Source organism: Clinocottus analis, unplaced genomic scaffold, assembly GCF_023055335.1.
Source record: "Clinocottus analis isolate CAN_PGR_092001 unplaced genomic scaffold, fCliAna1.0.p SCAF_34, whole genome shotgun sequence".
Lineage (NCBI taxonomy): Eukaryota > Metazoa > Chordata > Actinopteri > Perciformes > Cottidae > Clinocottus > Clinocottus analis.
This window is the reverse complement of record NW_027176087.1, coordinates 83,422-106,500: the sequence shown is the minus strand read 5'-3', so window position 1 is coordinate 106,500 and position 23,079 is coordinate 83,422. Positions and strand designations below refer to the sequence as shown.

At 47.3% G+C, this 23,079-nt stretch overlaps 1 protein-coding gene across 2 annotated transcripts in view; it reads left to right on the top strand.

Annotated features, from left to right (window-relative positions):
- The window catches only part of septin12 (septin 12), a 61,270-nt gene extending 38,191 nt beyond the window's left edge, over positions 1-23,079 (top strand). Inside the window, exons 1-10 of one of the 2 annotated variants that reach the window (XM_068596127.1) lie at positions 1,263-1,431; positions 10,150-10,497; positions 15,851-15,979; positions 17,162-17,243; positions 17,855-17,992; positions 19,157-19,274; positions 19,529-19,624; positions 20,604-20,700; positions 21,923-21,974; positions 22,125-23,079. In XM_068596127.1, the coding sequence (XP_068452228.1) occupies positions 1,422-1,431; positions 10,150-10,497; positions 15,851-15,979; positions 17,162-17,243; positions 17,855-17,992; positions 19,157-19,274; positions 19,529-19,624; positions 20,604-20,700; positions 21,923-21,974; positions 22,125-22,281 (1,227 nt within the window). In that variant the 5' untranslated portion in view covers positions 1,263-1,421 and the 3' untranslated portion in view covers positions 22,282-23,079. Of the gene's footprint in view, positions 1-1,262; positions 1,432-10,149; positions 10,498-15,850; positions 15,980-17,161; positions 17,244-17,854; positions 17,993-19,156; positions 19,275-19,528; positions 19,625-20,603; positions 20,701-21,922; positions 21,975-22,124 lie in introns of those variants that run through there. The other variant, XM_068596126.1, reaches the window with a different exon arrangement.

Sequence of the window (23,079 nt, the reverse complement as noted above, 5' to 3'; positions counted from 1 at the left end):
AGCACGTACACACACCACTTCAAAGTAAAAGCACGTACATACACCACTTCAAAGTACAAGCACGTACACACACCACTTCAAAGTAAAAGTACATACATACACCACTTTAAAGTAAAAGCATGTACATACACCACTTCAAAGTAAAAGCATATATATAAACCACTTCAAAGTAAAAGCACGTACATACACCACTTCAAAGTAAAAGCACGTACACAAACTACTTCAAAGTAAAAGCACGTCCATGCACCACTTCAAAGTAAAAGCAGTGTTGTATTTCATTCATAGCTGCATCTTATTTATGTATCTTTCATGTTTGACCTCACGCGGGCCGGATTGAAAGAGCCGTAAGACGTTAGGTCTGAACTTCGTCTGGAGAGATTTAAAGGGCAGCACCTGTGTGCAGTGATAAGCCCCGCCCACTGAAAACAAATTAAAGGACGTTAAAGGATTGAGAAGTTAACCCATAATTGAAAAGTTGGTACCAAGGACAGACACCAATTCAGTGACTTCCTTTGTTAGCGCTCTGGTTGAAGTGCTGGATCGGATCGGACCGGACCAGACCAGGTCGCAGGTGAGTGGACCCATGCTGTCTCAGTGGGCTACAGATGGTGCTCTATCAAAGATCAGGAGTAAAACAGGCATTGATGAAATTTAGGCAGAAAGTACAAGCTGCAAATGGAGGACAACGTTTTTGGACATTTCACTGAATTTTTCAACACAAGGTACTGTGTTGCAAGTCGTTAAACATGGATCACGTCATGAAAGTCACGTCATAAACGCATCACAAAGAGAGGGAATCTGCAGAGGAGAGCCCAGGCAGGTAAACAGGGGGCTGATGTTTTTGGTCTTTATGTTTCTAGTTAATTGTTGAAATACCTTAATATAGAGTTTATCATCCAAAAACCTTCACCAATGATTTTAACAAAGAGAAATATTGTCGTTAATTATGCGTTATTATGCTGTGATTTTACTGGTCTGGCCCACTTGAGATCACAATGGGGCTTGTGGCCCCTTCACTAACATGAGTGAGCACCCTGCCATAAAGGGTCCCCGTGTGGGTTGAGGTGCAGGGCCTCTTGGCATTGCCCTGCCCATCGTCCCACACTGACTGACAGCTCAGCCCAGGCGGGTAACTGATTGTGACGGGGAGGGGGAGGTGTGGGGAGGCGTCCTGCTCCTCTCGGGGATTAGTGGAAGCTTCTTGGGCCATTTGCATGTGAATGGATCCTGGAGCTGCTCTGAGCCAGCAGCAGCCTCCCCCTCTCTCTTGTTCCTCACTCCTCCGGCCATCAGGGAGACCCAAAGAGAGGGAAGCAGAGTCCAGGACCAGCACAGCGGCGCTGGACACAAGTCTGCAGAAAGAGGAGTTTAGAGAGCACCCCGTCTCTGACGAGCAGGGAGTCCACAACCGGCCCGTGTGGATGAGAGAAGGTAGGACGTTTCCCTCGTGTTTGCGTGTCTCATGCGCCCGTGGACGTCCTGGGCTAACAATGAGGGCTGACAGGACTGGTCCACTTTGGCGGTCAGGGCGGGGGTGGGTGCGAGGTTAGGCCTCGGCTGTTGAATCAAATGCATCTCATAACAGGCGGAGCGCTGTAGCGTAGCACGCTCCATGCATCACTAACCTTCCCACCGTTTACTGAGAAGATCTAGAGTTCTTCAATGTTGACATCCTGATCTTTAAGGTCCTTCTCCACTGCACAACTGCTGCTCGTTACAGACCCTTTATCCACAGTGCCTGCAAATACTAGATACTTTAAGCAGATGAATGTTCTGTCCATCATCAACTAAGCAGCTGTTTGTTGCGGCGTGGGAGCACAGACATGTTAACGTCAGTCAGAATCACATCTGATAAAGAATCACAAGCCGAGGTCTCGCTCCATAAAGATGAATTATAAATATTTTAATACATACTACTTGTTTTCTTTATGACATCTCCACAGCAGAAGAGCAGTGATCAGATCCTCCTGCTTGAGAACTTTTATCTCTCTAAACTCACTGCTGCGTTGGAACTCCTTTCAATGAGGTTTATAAGGAGTCATTAATTAAACTTTCAGTTGGATCTCCAGATAAAGCACTTCATCTGTTGACTTTAATTATTATTCAGAAGAGAAAGTGTGACCAAACTACACACAGAATTACTAAGTTGATACACACTGTTTGAATAGAAGAACCCATTTCTAATGTAACAAAACAGGTTGTCTACGTCTTTTGCATCTCATTTGATAAAATAAGCCATCTGGTTGGTTCTTTACCTACCCAGACTACACAATACTTAAACACAACTAGAAAAGACGAGCAGAGTAGACCCCTCAGCTCTCACGCAGTGTGACCAGCACCAACAGACCAGAAGGGAGTGTGATGGGGAACCGAGGTCCAGCCTAGATGAACCTTTCCAGCTCAGCGTCTCAGAGCTTCTAACCAGCTCCTGTAGAGTCATGAAGAACCTGAGGGAACATCTTCTGTGGGTTTAGAGATACTGACACAGGTTGAAGCATGTGATTTTGTGAAGAGAGGACCTCTATGTCTAGGACGATTCTGTGGATTAGTGTGAAAAGCTTCTAACTCAAATATATGTTGACATCTTCAGGGGAACTTGGATCATTGCATCTGCAAATGCTGAAGGACCAGCAAGGAAAGGTTCTCCGTTCTCTGTTTTCCTCTCATGCGTTCACGCTGAACAAAGGATCCACAAGCAGAGTCGGGTTGGTCTGGTCTGTGGAACACGTAACTAGGGCTGCAACAACGAATCGATAAAATCGATAAAAATCGATGATTAAAAAAGTTGGCAACGAATTTCATTATCGATTCGTTGTGTCGTGCGATTATTACGCCACTCAATAAGTCGCTGAGATGTTTGAGTATTGAACAAAACAGTTGAGCGCCTCAGACTGAAGGTCCAGCAGCTTCTGCAGCGCGCTGTACCTTCTCGTATGTTACTGCATAGTCGCGTTGCGTGTACAATAACTTAGCAGCTAGGCTAACCGTTGTCGTTAGCTCGCTAGCTAGTCCTTCATTCCCCGTGTTTGCGCTGTTGGGTTAGATAACGTCTTCATTTTAAAATACCGCTTCAAGAGAAGCAACGAGTAAACATCTCCTCTGAGGTCAGAACACAGACCTGCGTTCAACAGTCTGATATAATGTGGCTTCATGCAGAGGAAGTGCTGCTGGGATTTGTAGTTCCATATCTAACGGATAACCTTTGTTTAGGTAAAGTGCAGTCTGTAAGTTATCTGTTGATACATTGAGTGTTTACTTCTGGAATATCATCTCTTGTTCTCTGAGTTCTGAGTGTGTATGTATGTGAGTTCTGAGTGAGTGTGTCTGTGAGTGTGCGTCTCTGTGAGTGAGTGTGTCTGTGTATATGTTTGAGTGTGTGCGTATGAGAGTGTGTGTGTGTGTGTGTGTTTGTGAGTGCATCTCTGTGAGTGTGTCTGTGAGTGTAGAGTGTAAGTTCTGACGTTTAAACAAATCCTGTTAAGTTTTCTGATTGTATTTCTTTATTTCTTATTGTTAATATTTGTTGCATTGTGAATTTGCACTGTCACTTCTGTTTTTGTAATAAAAGGATGCAAATCAATGCTTTAATTTTTTTTTTTTTATCCAAATAATCGAAAAAATAATTGACCGATTATTCGCTTTTTAAAATAATCGTCAGTTGCAGCCCTACCTGTAACAGCTCAGTGGGAGAGTGGAGGGGGAGAGGGGGAGGGAGGTCCTTCAATCAGAAGGTTGTCGGTTCCATTTCTGGCTCCGCTAGTCGTGTCCACTAAACCACCACCACTGACTGAATGCTTAGAGTCCTAGTGGCAGGTGGGTCCTCGCATGGTAGCTCCTCCCATCGGGGGATGGACGCAGGTGACTGGATGGATGATGTCATGGTGGTCAAAAGACTAGAACAGACAGAAGTACAGTCTTTCAGCAGTTCAATTCCAGCTACTGCCATTCTTTTTTACAGAAGACATAACGGCAAGATAGCAGATGTTTGATTTATTTTCTCTCTTTAGTTTCTACAAACTCAGTTTCAAGTTTGTGTGTGTGTGTGTGTGTGTGTGTGTGTGTGTGTGTGTGTGTGTGTGGTGCGCCGTCAGGGCCTCTGAGCCTTCTCTCCTGGCCTAAACAGAGTCACTAAGTTATAGCTATTTCATAACTTAATAGTTTTTCATTAATCCACTCCATGTACCATGTTCTCGTGTCTCAGCTCTTCCTCTGTTGCTCTGCCTTCAGCCTTCAGCTGTTTTCATGCAGCTGCTTTAAGAGACTTTCATCCAATCAGATTCCTCCTCCTGTGTCTCTATGGGAGCAGAGCAGTTTAACCCTTTGTAGGTGAAAGTACACGGGGAGTGGACGTTGTCGCTGATCGTCATGTACTTCAACCAATCACATCTTTAGTTTGACCAGCTGGGTGTGTTCATTGACGTGCAGCGCCTGTGAGGTGGTGTGGACATGTGATTGGTCGGTGGCCCAGCGTGACCATCAACATGCGCTGTGATTAGTCAGTGTGTCAACAGGGCGGAGCTCAGTGGGAGCTGGAATGGTTCAGCCTGAAGAAGTTGTGACTTGTTTAGTGTTTTGCTTGTTTTGGCGCTCGGTGGTTGAAGGAGGAGAAGTGGACCGACGGGCAGGTGGGTCAGTCCGACCGAGAGGCGACGTGTAATTGTGCGCTGCTCGGCGAGGGTGTTTGCTGCCCCTTTTTATTTTCACTCGGCCTCTCATACTGGGCTCAGACTCATTCACCAGGTCTGAGGCAAACTCAACGCGTCCGCCATGGTGTGGCTGGTGACCAGGATGGATCTGATGACCTGCTGCAGCCGTTTGTCCCGATCTGAACCGTGCCCCCGCAGACAGCCGGACGTGGAACTCATCTCCATGAGGCAATCATCTCATGTTGGTGGTAAAGCCTGCTGTTCTGGATAACAGGCCTGCTATATTTTAAGATGTGGGAAAGAAAACGTGTGTCCCCGCCCTGAACAAACGCCGCCCGGGGTTCTTACAGTCTCTCTCTCTGTTTGCCTTTGTCATGCATCTCTAGCCTCAGGCGCTTTGCTTGTTGTCTGCTCGCCTCAGTCGGTCTTCACAGCTGATGGTCCTCTAGCAGCTGATTGGACGAAGACATCCTCAACATGACCCATCAAATTTTTACTGGGATGATTCTTTTATTTAGTTTAATGTCCAGAGTCACTCATGAATGAGGAGATGAACAATACGTGGGTTTTCATAATCTTTAAAATAGATTATTCCTGTGAGTTAAACATACTGTAGTTTGTTTACAACACTGGAGCTGCTGTGTTGTGCACGTGGTGTGCACGTGGTGTGCACGTGGTGTGCACGTGGTGTGCACGTGGTGTGCACGTGGTGTGCACGTGGTGTGCACGTGGTGTGCACGTGGTGTGCACGTGGTGTGCACGTGGTGATCTACAGGTGTGTGAGGCGGCTCCTCTTCTTTCACACGGTGACACAAGAGATCCAATACGTGGACAGACTGCATCAGACACACAGACACACACAGACACACACTGCAAATCTGGCAACATATTTAGACTTTTAATCCTACGTAGTTGAGCTCCAAAAACACAGCCTACATTTCCCATAATGCAACCAACACTCTAATGCAAGAGGCTTTTTGTGAGACCCTCCCCGCCTGACTTGTTAAACCTCATAATTTATTCAACGTTTGCATCTGTGCTTCATCCATATGAGTAGAAGAGTAAAAGTGGATGATGCGTTAAACTCTGACTCATGAGGATTACTTCTGTCCCCACACGGCTATTTATAGCTGATCAAATTATGTGGACTCACACTAACCAACAGCCAGCGTGTGTGTGTGCGTGTATGTGTGTGCGCATGCGTGTGTGTGTGGCCCAGTAGAATGGTACCGCTGGTTGAGTCAAGCAGTAACACACACACACACACACACACACACACACACACACACACACACACACACACACACACACACACACACGCTGGTTCCAGACGGCTGTGTCATAATTGCATTTGAGGGAATTTGTTTGTCCAGACAAGCACACGGACACACAGCTCCATGATCTCAGCGGGGTTGTCAGTGATGTCCAATCCTCTTACACGACACACACACACACACACACACACACACACACACACACACACACACACACACACACACACAGGGTTGTCAACAGGTCCATGTGTAGCTGCACACAGATCACAGTAGTTAGTGGTCCGTTGGTGTCCGTGTTCTGTTCATTCTATATGAACGGATGTATTTCTCACTCGGACTCCGGCCATGTTCTCGCTGTACGTTTCCATTTGAAATCTTTTGAGCTTCACACGACGGAAGAAAACCTCCGGGTTTCGTCCTGATGAGGACGGGCGCAAACAGAGAAGTTTTAATGAGTTTGAGACCTCGTCGTCGGTTCAAACAAAGGAATCTCTGCGCTCTCTCTTTTCACAAGTATCAGTATCTTCTGCAACTAGAATTGCTGCCTCCTGTTTACTACGTCATGTTGCAGTGTGTACATTAGAAAGCCCCGCTGTGACGGGTCTGATCTCTCAACCGTAAAGATCTCCAGATGCAAGGAGACACTCCTGGACTTCTGCAAAGAACACAGAAAAGCTTCTCTCAGTCTGCAATGAGCTGGTAGAAGCTTCATCCTTTAATCAGCAATGAGTTGGTAGAAGCTTCATCCTTTAGTCGGCAATGAGCTGGTAGAAGCTTCATCCTTTAATCAGCAATGAGTTGGTAGAAGCTTCATCCTTTAGTCAGCAATGAGCTGGTAGAAGCTTCATCCTTTAGTCAGCAATGAGCTGGTAGAAGCTTCATCCTTTAATCAGCAATGAGCTGGTAGAAGCTTCATCCTTTAGTCAGCAATGAGCTGGTAGAAGCTTCATCTCTCAGTCTGCAATGAGTTGGTAGAAGCTTCATCCTTTAATCAGCAATGAGCTGGTAGAAGCTTCATCTTTCAGTCTGCAATGAGCTGGTAGAAGCTTCATCCTTTAATCAGCAATGAGCTGGTAGAAGCTTCATCTCTCAGTCTGCAATGAGTTGGTAGAAGCTTCATCCTTTAGTCAGCAATGAGCTGGTAGAAGCTTCATCCTTTAATCAGCAATGAGCTGGTAGAAGCTTCATCTTTCAGTCTGCAATGAGCTGGTAGAAGCTTCATCTCTCAGTCAGCAATGAGCTGGTAGAAGCTTCATCCTTTAATCAGCAATGAGCTGGTAGAAGCTTCATCTTTCAGTCTGCAATGAGCTGGTAGAAGCTTCATCTCTCAGTCAGCAATGAGCTGGTAGAAGCTTCATCTCTCAGTCAGCAATGAGCTGGTAGAAGCTTCATCTTTCAGTCTGCAATGAGCTGGTAGAAGCTTCATCTCTCAGTCAGCAATGAGCTGGTAGAAGCTTCATCTCTCAGTCAGCAATGAGCTGGTAGAAGCTTCATCTTTCAGTCTGCAATGAGCTGGTAGAAGCTTCATCTCTCAGTCTGCAATGAGCTGGTAGAAGCTTCATCTTTCAGTCAGCAATGAGTTGGTAGAAGCTTCATCCTTTAGTCAGCAATGAGCTGGTAGAAGCTTCATCTCTCAGTCTGCAATGAGCTGGTAGAAGCTTCATCTTTCAGTCAGCAATGAGCTGGTAGAAGCTTCATCCTTTAGTCAGCAATGAGTTGGTAGAAGCTTCATCCTTTAATCAGCAATGAGCTGGTAGAAGCTTCATCTCTCAGTCAGCAATGAGCTGGTAGAAGCTTCATCCTTTAGTCTGCAATGAGTTGGTAGAAGCTTCATCTCTCAGTCTGCAATGAGCTGGTAGAAGCTTCATCTCTCAGTCTGCAATGAGCTGGTAGAAGCTTCATCCTTTAATCTGCAATGAGTTGGTAGAAGCTTCATCCTTTAGTCAGCAATGAGCTGGTAGAAGCTTCATCCTTTAGTCAGCAATGAGCTGGTAGAAGCTTCATCTCTCAGTCTGCAATGAGCTGGTAGAAGCTTCATCTCTCAGTCTGCAATGAGCTGGTAGAAGCTTCATCATTTAGTCAGCAATGAGCTGGTAGAAGCTTCATCCTTTAATCAGCAATGAGCTGGTAGAAGCTTCATCTCTCAGTCTGCAATGAGTTGGTAGAAGCTTCATCCTTTAATCAGCTATGAGCTGGTAGAAGCTTCATCTCTCATTCTGCAATGAGTTGGTAGAAGCTTCATCCTTTAATCTGCAATGAGCTGGTAGAAGCTTCATCCTTTAATCAGCAATGAGCTGGTAGAAGCTTCATTCTTTAATCTGCAATGAGTTGGTAGAAGCTTCATCCTTTAATCTGCAATGAGTTGGTAGAAGCTTCATCCTTTAATCTGCAATGAGTTGGTAGAAGCTTCATCCTTTAGTCTGCAATGAGCTGGTAGAAGCTTCATCTCTCAGTCTGCAATGAGCTGGTAGAAGCTTCATCCTTTAGTCAGCAATGAGCTGGTAGAAGCTTCATCCTTTAGTCAGCAATGAGCTAGCAGAAGCTTCATCTCTCAGTCTGCAATGAGCTGGTAGAAGCTTCATCCTTTAGTCAGCAATGAGCTAGCAGAAGCTTCATCTCTCAGTCTGCAATGAGCTGGTAGAAGCTTCATCCTTTAGTCAGCAATGAGCTGGTAGAAGCTTCATCCTTTAATCAGCAATGAGCTGGTAGAAGCTTCATCTCTCAGTCTGCAATGAGTTGGTAGAAGCTTCATCCTTTAATCTGCAATGAGCTGGTAGAAGCTTCATCCTTTAGTCAGCAATGAGCTGGTAGAAGCTTCATCTCTCAGTCTGCAATGAGCTGGTAGAAGCTTCATCCTTTAATCAGCAATGAGCTGGTAGAAGCTTCATCCTTTAGTCAGCAATGAGCTGGTAGAAGCTTCATCCTTTAGTCAGCAATGAGCTGGTAGAAGCTTCATCCTTTAGTCTGCAATGAGCTGGTAGAAGCTTCATCCTTTAGTCAGCAATGAGCTGGTAGAAGCTTCATCTCTCAGTCAGCAATGAGCTGGTAGAAGCTTCATCCTTTAGTCTGCAATGAGCTGGTAGAAGCTTCATCCTTTAGTCTGCAATGAGCTGGTAGAAGCTTCATCTCTCAGTCAGCAATGAGCTGGTAGAAGCTTCATCCTTTAGTCTGCAATGAGTTGGTAGAAGCTTCATCCTTTAGTCTGCAATGAGCTGGTAGAAGCTTCATCTCTCAGTCAGCAATGAGCTGGTAGAAGCTTCATCCTTTAGTCTGCAATGAGCTGGTAGAAGCTTCATCCTTTAGTCTGCAATGAGCTGGTAGAAGCTTCATCTCTCAGTCTGCAATGAGCTGGTAGAAGCTTCATCTCTCAGTCAGCAATGAGCTGGTAGAAGCTTCATCCTTTAGTCAGCAATGAGCTGGTAGAAGCTTCATCCTTTAATCAGCAATGAGCTGGTAGAAGCTTCATCCTTTAGTCAGCAATGAGCTGGTAGAAGCTTCATCCTTTAATCAGCAATGAGCTGGTAGAAGCTTCATCCTTTAGTCAGCAATGAGCTGGTAGAAGCTTCATCCTTTAATCAGCAATGAGCTGGTAGAAGCTTCATCCTTTAGTCAGCAATGAGCTGGTAGAAGTTTCATCTCTCAGTCAGCAATGAGCTGGTAGAAGCTTCATCTCTTAGTCTGCAATGAGCTGGTAGAAGCTTCATCCTTTAATCAGCAATGAGCTGGTAGAAGCTTCATCTCTTAGTCAGCAATGAGCTGGTAGAAGCTTCATCCTTTAATCAGCAATGAGCTGGTAGAAGCTTCATCCTTTAGTCAGCAATGAGCTGGTAGAAGCTTCATCTCTCAGTCAGCAATGAGCTGGTAGAAGCTTCATCTCTTAGTCTGCAATGAGCTGGTAGAAGCTTCATCCTTTAGTCAGCAATGAGCTGGTAGAAGCTTCATCTCTTAGTCTGCAATGAGCTGGTCGTCGGGTCGTCCTCCAATCAGAGGATCGGCGGTTCATTCTCTGACTTTGCTGGTCCATGTATTGTGTGCATGTGTGGGCGAGACACATAACTCCAAATGTGTCCCGCAGGCTGTGCGCTGTGTGAATGCTGATCGATGTATGAACGGGTGAACAGGAGTCAGTGTCGGGTTAAGGGCATCGGTGCTGAGAGCAGTGGCATCGTTTGTCTCTTTACTAACAATAGGAATGGAGATGCTAATTGTTGCTCTTTCTTTCCCTACAGAAGCTGCTGCAGAGCTGGAGACGGACCCGCACGGCCCAATGGAGGAGAGAGAGGAGAAGGAGAGGGGCATCATGGGACAAGAACCACCGGCCAGCACCCACACCCAGCACTCTGTGACGGCAACAGAGGAGAAGGGAATGGAGGAGGAAGAAATGAAGAAAGAGCTGGAGATAGAGATGGAGCTGGAGGCCGAGGTGAAGGTGGAGCTGTGTCCGTCTGGGCCCAGCCTGCAGATGAGCTTTATCCGGGGATCCGACCTGTTCGGCTACGTGGGCATCGAGGCGGTGCTGGATCAGATGAGACGCAAAACCATGAAGGCCGGCCTGGAGTTCAACATCATGGTGGTCGGTGAGTCAGAATTAGAATCAGAATCAACTTTAATGGCCATGTACATTTACACATTCATGGAATTTGACGCCGGATTCTGCGCTTCGTACTTCTTTACAATGCAAGAGCTAGATATAAAGATAAATATAAAAGAAAGACCAGAAAAATAAGACATTAAGAAACAGAAAACAGTCAACAGTGGTCCAGAAAGTGCAGCTAGTGCAGGTGGAAGTGACTGATAATTGTTCAGGTGTTCATCAGACTGACAGCCAGTGGGAAGAAGCTGTTCCTGTGTCTGGTGGTTTTAATGTACAGTGCTCTGTAGCGCCTACCAGAGGGGAGGAGGTGAACAGCTGGCGTCCAGGGTATGAGGGTCTGCAGTGATCTTTCCAGCAGTTCCTGACTCTGGAGGTGTACAAGTCCAGGATGGAGTCCAGGCTGGAACCAGTAGTTCTCTCTGCAGACCTGGTGATGCGTTGCAGTCTGGCTGTGTCCTGTTTGGTGATTGTTTGATCGTTGGTGTAGAGGGAGAAGAGCAGTGGGGAGAGGACACATCCCTGTGGGGCGCCAGTGCTGATGGTCCGGGTGCTGGATGTGATTTTCCCAGCTTCACCTGCTGCTTCCTGTCTGTCAGGAAGTGTGTTACCCGCTGACAGGTGGGGGCTGGTACGGTGAGCTGGGAGAGTTTGTGTTGCGGTGCCTCCGGGATGATGGTGTTGAATGCAGAGCTGAGTCCACAAACAGAACCCTTGCGTATGTCCCTGGGGAGTCGAGGTGTTGCAGCATGTGATGCAGTCCCATATTGATTGCATCGTCCACCGACCTGTTTGCTGGGTAAGCAAACTGCAGGGGTCCAGCAGGATCCCTGTGAGGTCCCTCAAATGGGTCAACACCAGTCTTTCAAAGGATTTCATGACCACGGACGTCAGGGCGACGGGTCTGTAGTCATTTAATCCTGTGATGGAGGATTTCTTGGGGACCGGGATGATCAAGAAGCACTTGAAGCAGGAGGGCCCTTCACACAGCTCCGGTAATCGGTTGAAGACCAGTGTGAAGATGGGGGCCAGCTGGTCAGCACAGACTTTCATGCTGGAGGGGGACGCCGTCCGGGCCCAGAGCCTTCCTGATCTTCTGTCTATGGAAGAGCCGACTCACGTCCTCTTTGCAGATCCTCAGTGCCGGAGGGGGGTTGTATAGGAGAGGAGGAGGCAGAGAGTCAGAGAGAGGGAGAGAGAGAGAGAGAGAGAGAGAGAGAGAAAGAGAGAGAGAAAGAGAGAGAGAGAGAGAGAGAGAGAGAGAGAGAGAGAGAGAGAGAGAGATTGTAAAGGAGGGGGCGGGGCAAGTTGGCATCCAACATGTCGCCACGAGTCATGTGACTTCAGTGTCCTGCAGTGATTGAGAGCAAACCCTCTCACAGGATGGAGAGCACGGAGTGGAGCATTGTGAATATGAACGGGTGGAAATGAAAACATGAAGTGATCAGAGACGTTTGGCAGAAGTGAACCTGATGAAGCTCTCAGGTCCTGTCGTCTCTGTGTGACTGCTTAAAAGGATTTACTCTGAAGACATCCAGGAGAACCCTGAACCATCCATATGGGCAGAGACCCTGTCCTCGGTCTGGAGCCCTTTTTGGGCATCAAGGTCCAAACACGGCGACCCGGTGCCAGTCAGCTGCTCCAGAGTCACACTGTGAAGGCAGCGCTCATGGAGCACGGCGAGAGGAAGCGCGCATCTGTGAGGAGGAAGTGGCTTTGAGAGTTGGAGCTGTCTGCTCTTTCCTGTCACACACACACACACACACACACACACAGTTGACATATACTTCCTCTGCTGTTTGATTAAAAACAGGAAGTTTCCCCTTGATACTTGATAGTCGTTGTTAGTTTGAGTTCATACTCTTCATGTCTCTTTGAGTGCTCCCTAAAGCAGCACTCCACATGTTCTGGATCAGCTCTTGGTACCTTGACTTCTTGAAGACTACCTGTTCCCTCTGGCCTCTACGGGAAACAGAGGACCCGTAGGTAGAGAAAAGTCTTCATGGATTCAAGTTGAACACAGTACGAGTGTCACTCTGACTTCATGTCTCATGTCTCCTCACTAAAGCCTCATGCATGGCTCTGACATCATCGCTCAGAACAATGTGTATGTGGTCCTTTTACAATACTAAGACACACGGAGGCAGAATGCCCAGTATAGCAGCATGTGATGCTCCTTCAAGTTGTTGTACAGGACAGCAGGTGTCATGGAGGAACAACACGTCCTGCACGCTGAGCCTTTCTGCAGGACGTGGCTCTGGTCGTGTTGACCCACTGGAGTGTCTCTCAGCGTCTCCTCCAGCTGTGAGCATCATTGGTGAAGTTTGTACGAGACAGACTCAAAGATCACGAGAGCAGATCTCAGATCAGCAGTTTGTCCTTCTCATAGCATTTACTGAAGTGGATCAGGCGATCCGATCCAGTCCATGTGTTATTACTCTGAACATCATGATATTATATATATTATTATTACATGTCATTTAGCTGACGCTTTTATCCAAAGCGACTTACAATAAGTGCATTCAACTGTAAGTATGAAGTAGGAACAACAAGAATCAAGACAGAACAACTTCTCAAATAAAGTCAAACTACTAAGTGCTATGAGTAAGAGCCATCAAAGTGCTGCCTAAGTGCTTCCGTCATTGTCTTTATTCAAGGTATAGTCAAAAAAGATGAGTTTTTAGTTTGCGGCGGAAGATGTAGACACTTCCTGTTGTCCTGATGTCGGTGGGGAGCTCATTCCACCATCCAGGAGCCAGGACTGCAAACAGTTGTGATTTTGTTGAGTGTCGAGTTCGCAGCGACGGAACGACAAGCTGATTGGCTGAAGCTGAGCGGAGCGAAGAGCTGGTGTGTACGGTTTCACCGTGTCCTGGCTGTAGGTCGGACCTGATCTGTTCGTTGCACGGTACGTAAGTACCAATGTCTTGAAGCGGATGCGGGCGGCCAAATCTAGCCAGTGCAGGGCGCGGAGGAGTGGAGTGGTGTGAGTGAACTTCTGGAGGTTGAAGATCAGTCGAGCCGCTGCGTTCTGGATGAGCTGTAGAGGTCGAGTTACATTGGCAGGTAGACCTGCAGGAGGGAGTTACAGTAGTCGAGGCGAGAGATGATCATGGCCTGGACCAGAACCTGTGCTGCCTTCTGTGAGAGCAGGGGACGTATTCTCCTGATGTTGTACAGCATGAGCCTCCAGGAGAAGAGGACGTATTCTCCTGATGTTGTACAGCATGAACCTCCAGGAGAAGAGGACATACTCTCCTGATGTTGTACAGCATGAACCTCCAGGAGAAGAGGACGTATTCTCTTGATGTTGTACAGCATGAACCTCCAGGAGAAGAGGACATACTCTCCTGATGTTGTACAGCGTGAACCTCGAGGAGAAGAGGACGTATTCTCCTGATGTTGTACAGCGTGAACCTACAGGAGCGTGTTGTTGCTGTGATGTTGGCAGTCAGGGAGAGTTGACTGTCAAGTGTCACACCGAGGTTCCTGGCAGTCGGCTCGGGGCCAACACTGCGTTGTTGAAGGTTATCGTATGGTCTTGGATGGGGGAGTCTTTTCCTGGAAGGAATAGCAGTTCAGTCTTGTCAGGGTTGATTTTCAGGTGGTGTGTGAACATCCACTGAGAGATGTCGGTCAGACAGGCAGAGATACGCTAAGGGTATCCCTGTTTCTGATTGAGGAAACGAGAGGATCAGTTGGGTGTCATCAGCGTAGCTATGGTAGGAGAAGCCATGCGAGCGAATGACAGAGTCGAGGTAGTTGGTGTACAGCAAGAAGAGGAGAGGACCCAGGACGGAGCCCTGAGGGACCCAAGTAGTGAGAGGACGAGGTTCAGACACGGATCCTTTCCAGCTTACCCGGTAAGTGCGATGGTGGAGGTATGACGACAAGAGGGAGAGCGCAGTGCCTGAGGTGCCTGGAGGGAGGAGATGAGGACCTGGTGGTTCACGGTGTCTAAGGCAGCAGAGAGGTCTAGAAGGATGAGGACAGAGGAGAGGGAGGCTGCTCTAGCAGTGTGGAGCTGCTCGGAGACAGCAAGGAGGGCCGTCTCTGTGGAGTGGCCTGCCTTGAATCCAGACTGATGAGGGTCCAGAAGGTTGTTCTGGTGCAGGAAGCAGGAGACTTGCTTAAAGATAGCTCGTTCCAGAGTTTTGGAAAGAAAGGGAAGGAGAGAGACAGATCGGTAGTTGTTGACTTCAGACAGATTGAGAGTGGGTTTCTTCAGGAGAGGGTTAACTCTTGCCTCCTTCATAGAGTTTGGGAAACAGCCGGTCGCGAGGGAGGCGTTGATGAGATGGGTGAGAAAGGGAAGAAGGTCAGGAGCGATGGACTTGAGGATGTGAGATGGGATGGGGTCCAGAGGGCAGGTGGTGGGACGAGCGGAGGTCACCAATGAGAGAACTTGATCGGGAGACAGAGTGTTGAAGGAGGCCAGTGTGGGGAAGGACGGAGTTGATGGAGGTGAAGTAGTAGACGAAGGTCCGGTGGTGAATGAGGAGCGGATGTCATCTATCTTTTTAGTGAAGTAGTCAACGAAGTGGCTTGGTTGAGGGGTTGGCGGAGGAGGAGGGGGTAGGGGGTCCAGGAGGTTGGAGAAGATGGAGAAGAGTCTTCTGGGGTTGGAAGTCGAAGATTCAACCCTGGATTGGTAGAACAGGCTTTTGGCTGCATCATTTAACGGGTTAATGCTGTTTGGCATCACACGCGTCTCCCCTCAGACCTGCCAGGTCTCTGGTGCTCCTCCTGTTGAGATGCTGCCACAATGCTACATGTCACAATGCTACACGCCACAAGGCTACACGCCACAATGCTACACGCCACAATGCTACACGTCACAATGCTACACGTCACAATGCTGCACGTCACAATGCTACACGTCACAATGCTACACGTCACAATGCTACACGTCACAATGCTGCACGTCACAATGCTACACATCACAATGCTACACGTCACAATGCTACACATCACAATGCTACACATCACAATGCTACACGCCACAAGGCTACACATCACAATGCTACACGCCACAATGCTACACGTCACAGTGCTGCACGTCACAATGCTACATGTCACGAGCACTAGCCACCAGCAGGCATGAGAAACTCTCCACGGGGAAGAGGACGACTCTCTATGGCTGCTTCTCGCCTCTGTTGAGAGCTGCACTCGCTCAGTACTGATTCTGGCAGAATGCACGGCCATCATGTGACTCTCCCACACTGGTCTCGGCATTGAAACAACTCTAAACACAACTCTCACACACTCGGTGTGTGTGTGTGTGTGTGTGTGTGTGTGTGTGTGTGTGTGTGTGTGTGTGTGTGTGTGTGTGTGCGCAGGTCAGAGCGGCTTGGGGAAGTCCACACTGGTCAACACGCTGTTCAAGTCCAAAGTCAGCAGGAAGTCCTGCACGGCCAACTACGAGGAGAAGATCTCCAAAACAGTCAAGCTGCACTCAGTCAGCCACGGTGAGACACACACACACACACACACACACACACACACACACACACACACACACACACACACACACATTTGTGTGTGGGTGTTCTACTTTTACATCACTTTTCCTTTTACTTCTGGTCTAATGACCAGCTGCATGAGCCTCTTCCCCATAGTCAGTATTACTACAGTAACACTACAGTATTAGTTCATTATTATTGTATTACGACAGTATAACAGCATTACTACAGTATTACTAGAGTATTACAGCATTACTGCATTATTACAGTAATAATACAGTATTACAGCATTACTACATAATTACAGTATTACTACAGTATTACAGCATTAGTACAGTATTACAACTCTACTACAGTAGCATCAGACAGCCAGGAGAATGCTGGGTAGTGAAGCAGACTCTGGTCATAGCGGGTTTAGCTTAGCTGCTAGCTGGGCAGTGTGGTGCAGCGAGTCTGGCTGCTGCAGTCATCTGGATCTTTCTGCTTCCGTTCCAGATGTTGATGAATGTGTTTGCATGCCATCAGTGACGAACACAGAGACACAACATAAGTATACATTTATGAGCGCTAGCGGTCAAGCTAATGTTCCTGCTCATACAGTCACACCTTGATGGCACTGGTGGTACTTGTGGTACTGATGGCACTGGTGGTACTCTTGGTACTTTTGGTACTGATGGCACCGGTGGTACTAGTGGTACTTGTGGTACTGGTGGTACTTTTGGTACTGATGGCACCGGTGGTACTAGTGGTACTTGTAGTACTGGTGGTACTGTTGGTACTGCCCTTAGAGGACACACAGGTTCAAGGTCTTGCCCAATAACTCAACGGCGGGCGGACCGGAGGAGCCGGGGATCCAACTGAATCTGGCCATATGGTTATTAAACATAGTGTGGAGTATTTGTTCTCAACTCTTTTCCTTTTTCTGAAGACCCCTGACCTAGTGACTTTATGGACATTTTATACAATATGAAATGCAAAACCATAACAGTACAACGCCATAACGAACTTCGTATAACATGTAAGAAGAACCAGGACCCTGTATGTCCACAGTGTCTGCTTGACCCAACTGATCCTGCTGGTAACATAAAGACGGGTTCCAATCCCCTTTCTGCTCACAACGTCATGTGATCGCTGCGAGAACCCTCTGACATTTACGTTAATTTCATGCTCTCTGTCCTGCTCTGTCAGTGATTGAGGAGAAAGGCGTGAAGATGAAGCTAACAGTGATCGACACTCCAGGATTCGGAGACCAGATCAACAACAACAACTGGTGAGTGTTAAGAGGCACGAGAAGCCCGAGGAGAGCGTTCCACATCAGCTGCTGTGTATGTGTACATGTATGTGTACGTGTACACGCATACACATACACAGACTAGAATGACGACCCGGCCACGCATATTTTCTTGGTTGTCTTGTCAGAATGTTATCGATTATTATAGAGGGATTATTATAGAGAGATTATTATAGAGAGAGAACAAATAAAGGAACAAAGTAACATTATGAGAATTAAGTTAGAATTTTCGGAGAATTAAATTCCGATATTTCAAGCATAAATGAAGCGGCCTTATCGGCCTGCGTGATGGTCAGAGCCTGTCAGAGGTCAGAGTGTGAAGGAGAGTGGAGGAAGGAAGCGGCTGTGAGCTCCTCATCAGAAACCAAGTGAAAGTTCCATTTTCCAGACGTTTTTTGGAAATGATGGAGCCTTTGTTAGGATGGAAATACATATTTGGAAAGATTCATGTTGTTAAAGGTAACTAATAGGCTTGGGGGGAGATGATAAAAAGGTTCACATAAAGATTGTTCATGTTAGTCATTAACAATAATATATGTATAGAGTCATAGCAACCCAGAGTTTTGCAGTCACTCAGCGCCTCCTTTCAGCTGGGAGCCCATCGTGAAGCACGTCAACGAGCAGTATGAGCACTTCCTGAGGGAGGAGCTGCACATCCACCGCAAGAGGAGGATCCCTGACAGCCGAGTCCACTGCTGCATCTACTTCCTGCCGGCCACCGGACACAGGTCAGCACGGCCACGTCACACGCTGACCGACACACTCTGACCGACTCTGTCTAACCGTCACACTCTGACCGACACACTCTGACCAACACACTCTGAACGACACACTCTGACTCTTCACACCCTGACCGACACACTCTGACTCTTCACACTCTGACTCTTCACACTCTGACCGACACACTCTGACTCTTCACACTCTGACCGACACACTCTGACCAACACACTCTGACCAACACACTCTGAACGACACACTCTGACTCTTCACACTCTGACCGACACACTCTGACCAACACACTCTGACCAACACACTCTGAACGACACACTCTGACTCTTCACACTCTGACCGACAGACTCTGAACGACACACTCTGACTCTTCACACTCTGACCGACACACTCTGACTCTTCACACTCTGACCGACACACTCTGACCAACACACTCTGAACGACAGACTCTGACTCTTCACACTCTGACCGACACACTCTGACTCTTCACACTCTGACCGACACACTCTGACCAACACACTCTGACCAACACACTCTGAACGACAGACTCTGACTCTTCACACTCTGACCGACAGACTCTGACTCTTCACACTCTGACCAACACACTCTGACCAACACACTCTGACCGACACACTCTGAACGACAGACTCTGACTCTTCACACTCTGACCGACAGACTCTGACTCTTCACACTCTGACCAACACACTCTGACCAACACACTCTGACCGACACACTCTGAACGACACACTCTGACTCTTCACACTCTGACCGACAGACTCTGACCAACACACTCTGACCGACACACTCTGACTCTTCACACTCTGACTCTTCACACTCTGACTCTTCACACTCTGACCGACACACTCTGACCAACACACTCTGACCAACACACTCTGACTCTTCACACTCTGACCAACACACTCTGACTCTTCACACTCTGACCGACAGACTCTGACCCGACACACTCTGACCCAACACAGTCTAACCGACACATTCTGATCGTCACACTCTGAGCCGACACACTCTGAGCCGACACACTCTGACCCGACACACTCTGACCGACACAGTCTAACCGACACACTCTGACCGACACAGCCTGACCCGACACCTTTGTGTATGGACCTCCCTTACGGTCCAATCTGACCAGAGATCTGTGTTTCCAGGCTCCGTCCCATCGACGTTGAGTTCATGAAGCGATTGGGGAAGATCGTGAGCATCGTACCTGTCATCGCCAAAGCCGACACACTCACCATAGAGGAAAGACAAGATTTCAAAGAGCAGGTGAGAGAACACACACACACACACGCACGCGCGCACACACACACACACACACACACACACACACACACACACACACACACACACACACACACACACTAAAGCTGCTATTCTAAAGACCACTTTCACGTGATGGAATGGAATCGTTTTCTTGCTGCACGTCTTCACCACAGGGCCAGAAATCTCCTGCCCTGACATGTGACCTTCAGTGTCAACCAATCAAGCAGAACCTGTTGACATGTGTTAACCTTTGACAGATAAGGCAAGACCTGGCAGCCAATGGGATTGGTGTTTACCCCCAGAGAGAGTACGACGAGGATCCCGAGGAACGCATCGTCAACGACAGAATCAGGGTAACACTCCTCTCCTTAAGGAAACGTCTTCCATACTCCTCATTACTCAAGTTTACTACAAGCAGTCTCCCTAAAACTGATCCTCCAGAGACTTCAGTGTATTCCTGGTCCTCTATGGTCTCAGTCTAGTCCTGGTCCTCTATAGTCTCAGTGTAGTCCTGGTCCTCTATAGTCTCAGTCTAGTCCTGGTCCTCTATGGTCTCAGTCTAGTCCTGGTCCTCTATAGTCTCAGTCTAGTCCTGGTCCTCGAAAGTCTCAGTGTAGTCCTGGTCCTCTATAGTCTCAGTCTAGTCCTGGTCCTCTATAGTCTCAGTGTAGTCCTGGTCCTCTATGGTCTCAGTCTAGTCCTGGTCCTCTATGGTCTCAGTGTAGTCCTGGTCCTCTATAGTCTCAGTGTAGTCCTGGTCCTCTATAGTCTCAGTCTAGTCCTGGTCCTCTATAGTCTCAGTGTAGTCCTGGTCCTCTATGGTCTCAGTCTAGTCCTGGTCCTCTATGGTCTCAGTGTAGTCCTGGTCCTCTATAGTCTCAGTGTAGTCCTGGTCCTCTATAGTCTCAGTCTAGTCCTGGTCCTCTATGGTCTCAGTCTAGTCCTGGTCCTCTATAGTCTCAGTCTAGTCCTGGTCCTCTATGGTCTCAGTGTAGTCCTGGTCCTCTATAGTCTCAGTGTAGTCCTGGTCTTCTATAGTGTCAGTGTAGTCCTGGTCTGGTTCTAGAGAGTTCTTCTCAAAGCTCCTCATCGGAGCCACCGGGTCGGGTTCTGGTAAAGCCAGATGACATCATGCAGGTTCACCAGAACCTCCTTCAGCTCAATGAGTCTCTGAAATATTAGATATGGTCGACATATGAGAGAATATTAGAGAACATAGTCAGTCATTAGCATTGTAATATGAAATGATATCAAAGATAACTTAGTAAAGCTGTGATGTGTATCAGCTGCTGTGTGTGGTGATGAGGATGATGATGATGATGTCGTGTGCAGGAGAGCATCCCCTTCGCTGTGGTCGGAACAGACAAGGAGCACCAGGTGAACGGGAACAAGGTGCTGGGTCGGAAGACCAAGTGGGGAATCATTGAAGGTAAAACATCAGAGTTACACTGAGCTGCTCAACTGTGACTCAGGGGAGAGCCTGCTACGCTGGTTAGACCAGAGTTTAGTTAGGCCAGAGTTTAGATAGACCAGAGTTTAGATAGACCAGAGTTTAGTTAGACCAGAGTTCAGTTAGACCAGAGTTCAGTTAGACCAGAGTTTAGTTAGACCAGAGTTCAGTTAGACCAGAGTTTAGTTAGGCCAGAGTTTAGTTAGACCAGAGTTTACTTCGAACTGAGTTCAGTTAGACCAGAGTTTAGTTGGAACAGAGTTTACTTAGAACAGAGTTTAGATAGACCAGAGTTTAGATAGACCAGAGTTCAGTTAGACCAGAGTTTAGTTAGACCAGAGTTTACTTAGAACAGAGTTTACTTAGAACAGAATTTAGATAGACCAGAGTTTAGTTAGAACATAATTTAGTTAGAACAGAGTTTAGTTAGACCAGAGTTTAGTTAGAACATAATTTAGTTAGAACAGAGTTTAGTTAGACCAGAGTTTAGTTAGACCAGAGTTTAGTTGGAACAGAGTTTACTTAGAACAGAGTTTAGTTAGACCAGAGTTTAGTTGGAACAGAGTTTAGATAGACCAGAGTTTAGATAGACCAGAGTTTACTTAGAACAGAGTTTACTTAGAACAGAGTTTAGTTAGAACATAATTTAGTTAGAACATAATTTAGTTAGAACATAGTTTAGTTAGAACAGAGTTTTAGTTAGAACAGAGTTTAGTTAAACCAGAGGAACTGAAGAGTTGCAGGTGTTTCCAGCATCGCTGTGATGATGAGTGAGGGAGGAGTGAGCACTCTGTTCTGCTCCAGAGATCTCACAGAAAGACGTGATGGCGTCGGGCGTGAGGGTAAAGGAACCTTTAGATGCTTGTTCAGCAGCCTCTGCCATCAGAGTGTGTTTGTGTGTGTGTGTGTGTGTGTGTGTGTGTGTGTGTGTGTGTGTGTGTGTGTGAGAGAGAGAGTGTGAGTGTGTGAACGTTGGTGTGCAGCGCTTTGAGTGACTGGAAGAAGAGGGAGGAGCTATGCAGATATCATTACTTGTTGGTGGAGACACATCACAGGTGTGTTCATGGTAACACACACACACACACACACACACACACACACACACACGCATTGAGCTGTTTGTGTGAGTCGACTTCCTGCTTCTCACCTCATTAAGTCTACTTCCATGTGAAAACTAAAATAAGTCTTTCTCTTTCCACAGTTGAAAACGTGGCGCACTGTGAGTTCTCCAACCTGAGGGACCTCCTCATCAGGTGTGTGAGCTCATCGTGAGAGACACGAGAACCTGAAGCGTTCCAGATCAAACTAACTGTACCGGGAGATGTCACGAGGAGGACTAATAATATTTAATACTAATACCAATTAATACATAACGTTATAATTGACTGGTGTTGTTTTATCAGGTCTCACCTGCAGGACCTGAAAGACGTCACACACGACATCCACTACGAGAGCTACCGCGTCCGGCGGCTCGATGCCAGCAACACCACCCTCAGTGAGCTGGGCCCCCCGCTGGAGAACGGGTGTGCTGACAGATGTGACTCGGACAGCCACCTCTGATCTGCCCCGCCCCCTGCTGCTGCTCGTCCAATCACAATGAGAGTTGTGAAAAAGAAAGCTTTCATTTTTGTTTCTTTTTTTTCTAAAGTAAAAACTGAGATGGATTTTTGTTAAATAGTTTTTCTGTTTGATTGTTTTCAGCGTGGGACAAAGTAGAGGATGGTTTGGAAATGAGAAATTTACAACACATAAGAAATGCATCAGAAATGTGTGAAACCAACGGGAGCTGCTCATATTTCCTGGAGAGAGAGTGCAGGTCTCACCGTGGCTCCGAGCCCTCCTACCAAGTCCACAGTCAATGGCCAGAAGTATGTGGACACTTCCTCCCACATGCAGACCACCAGCCCCCGAAGAGGAGGCGGGACATGTCCGGTTCCTCAGACTGCCGTGTGTCATTCATGTGGGACATGTCCAGTTCCCCAGACCTTCTGCAGTGTGTCATACATGTACTTCATATGTTCATTACGCCGTGGGTAACACAAGTGCTGAAGACCCTTTCTCCCTAAAGCTTGCATGTCCACGTTTAAGTGCCAAAACATCCCAACAGTCTTAATTTGTCCATCTCTTTTACTAAAGTTTGTTACTGGACATGGATACATGTTAGTGGACATGGATACATGTTAGTGGACATTGATACATGTTAGTGGACATTAATACATGTTAGTGGACATGGTACATGTTAGTGGACATGGATACATGTTAGTGGACATGGATACATGTTAGTGGACATGGATACATGTTAGTGGACATTGATACATGTTAGTGGACATGGTACATGTTAGTGGACATGGATACATG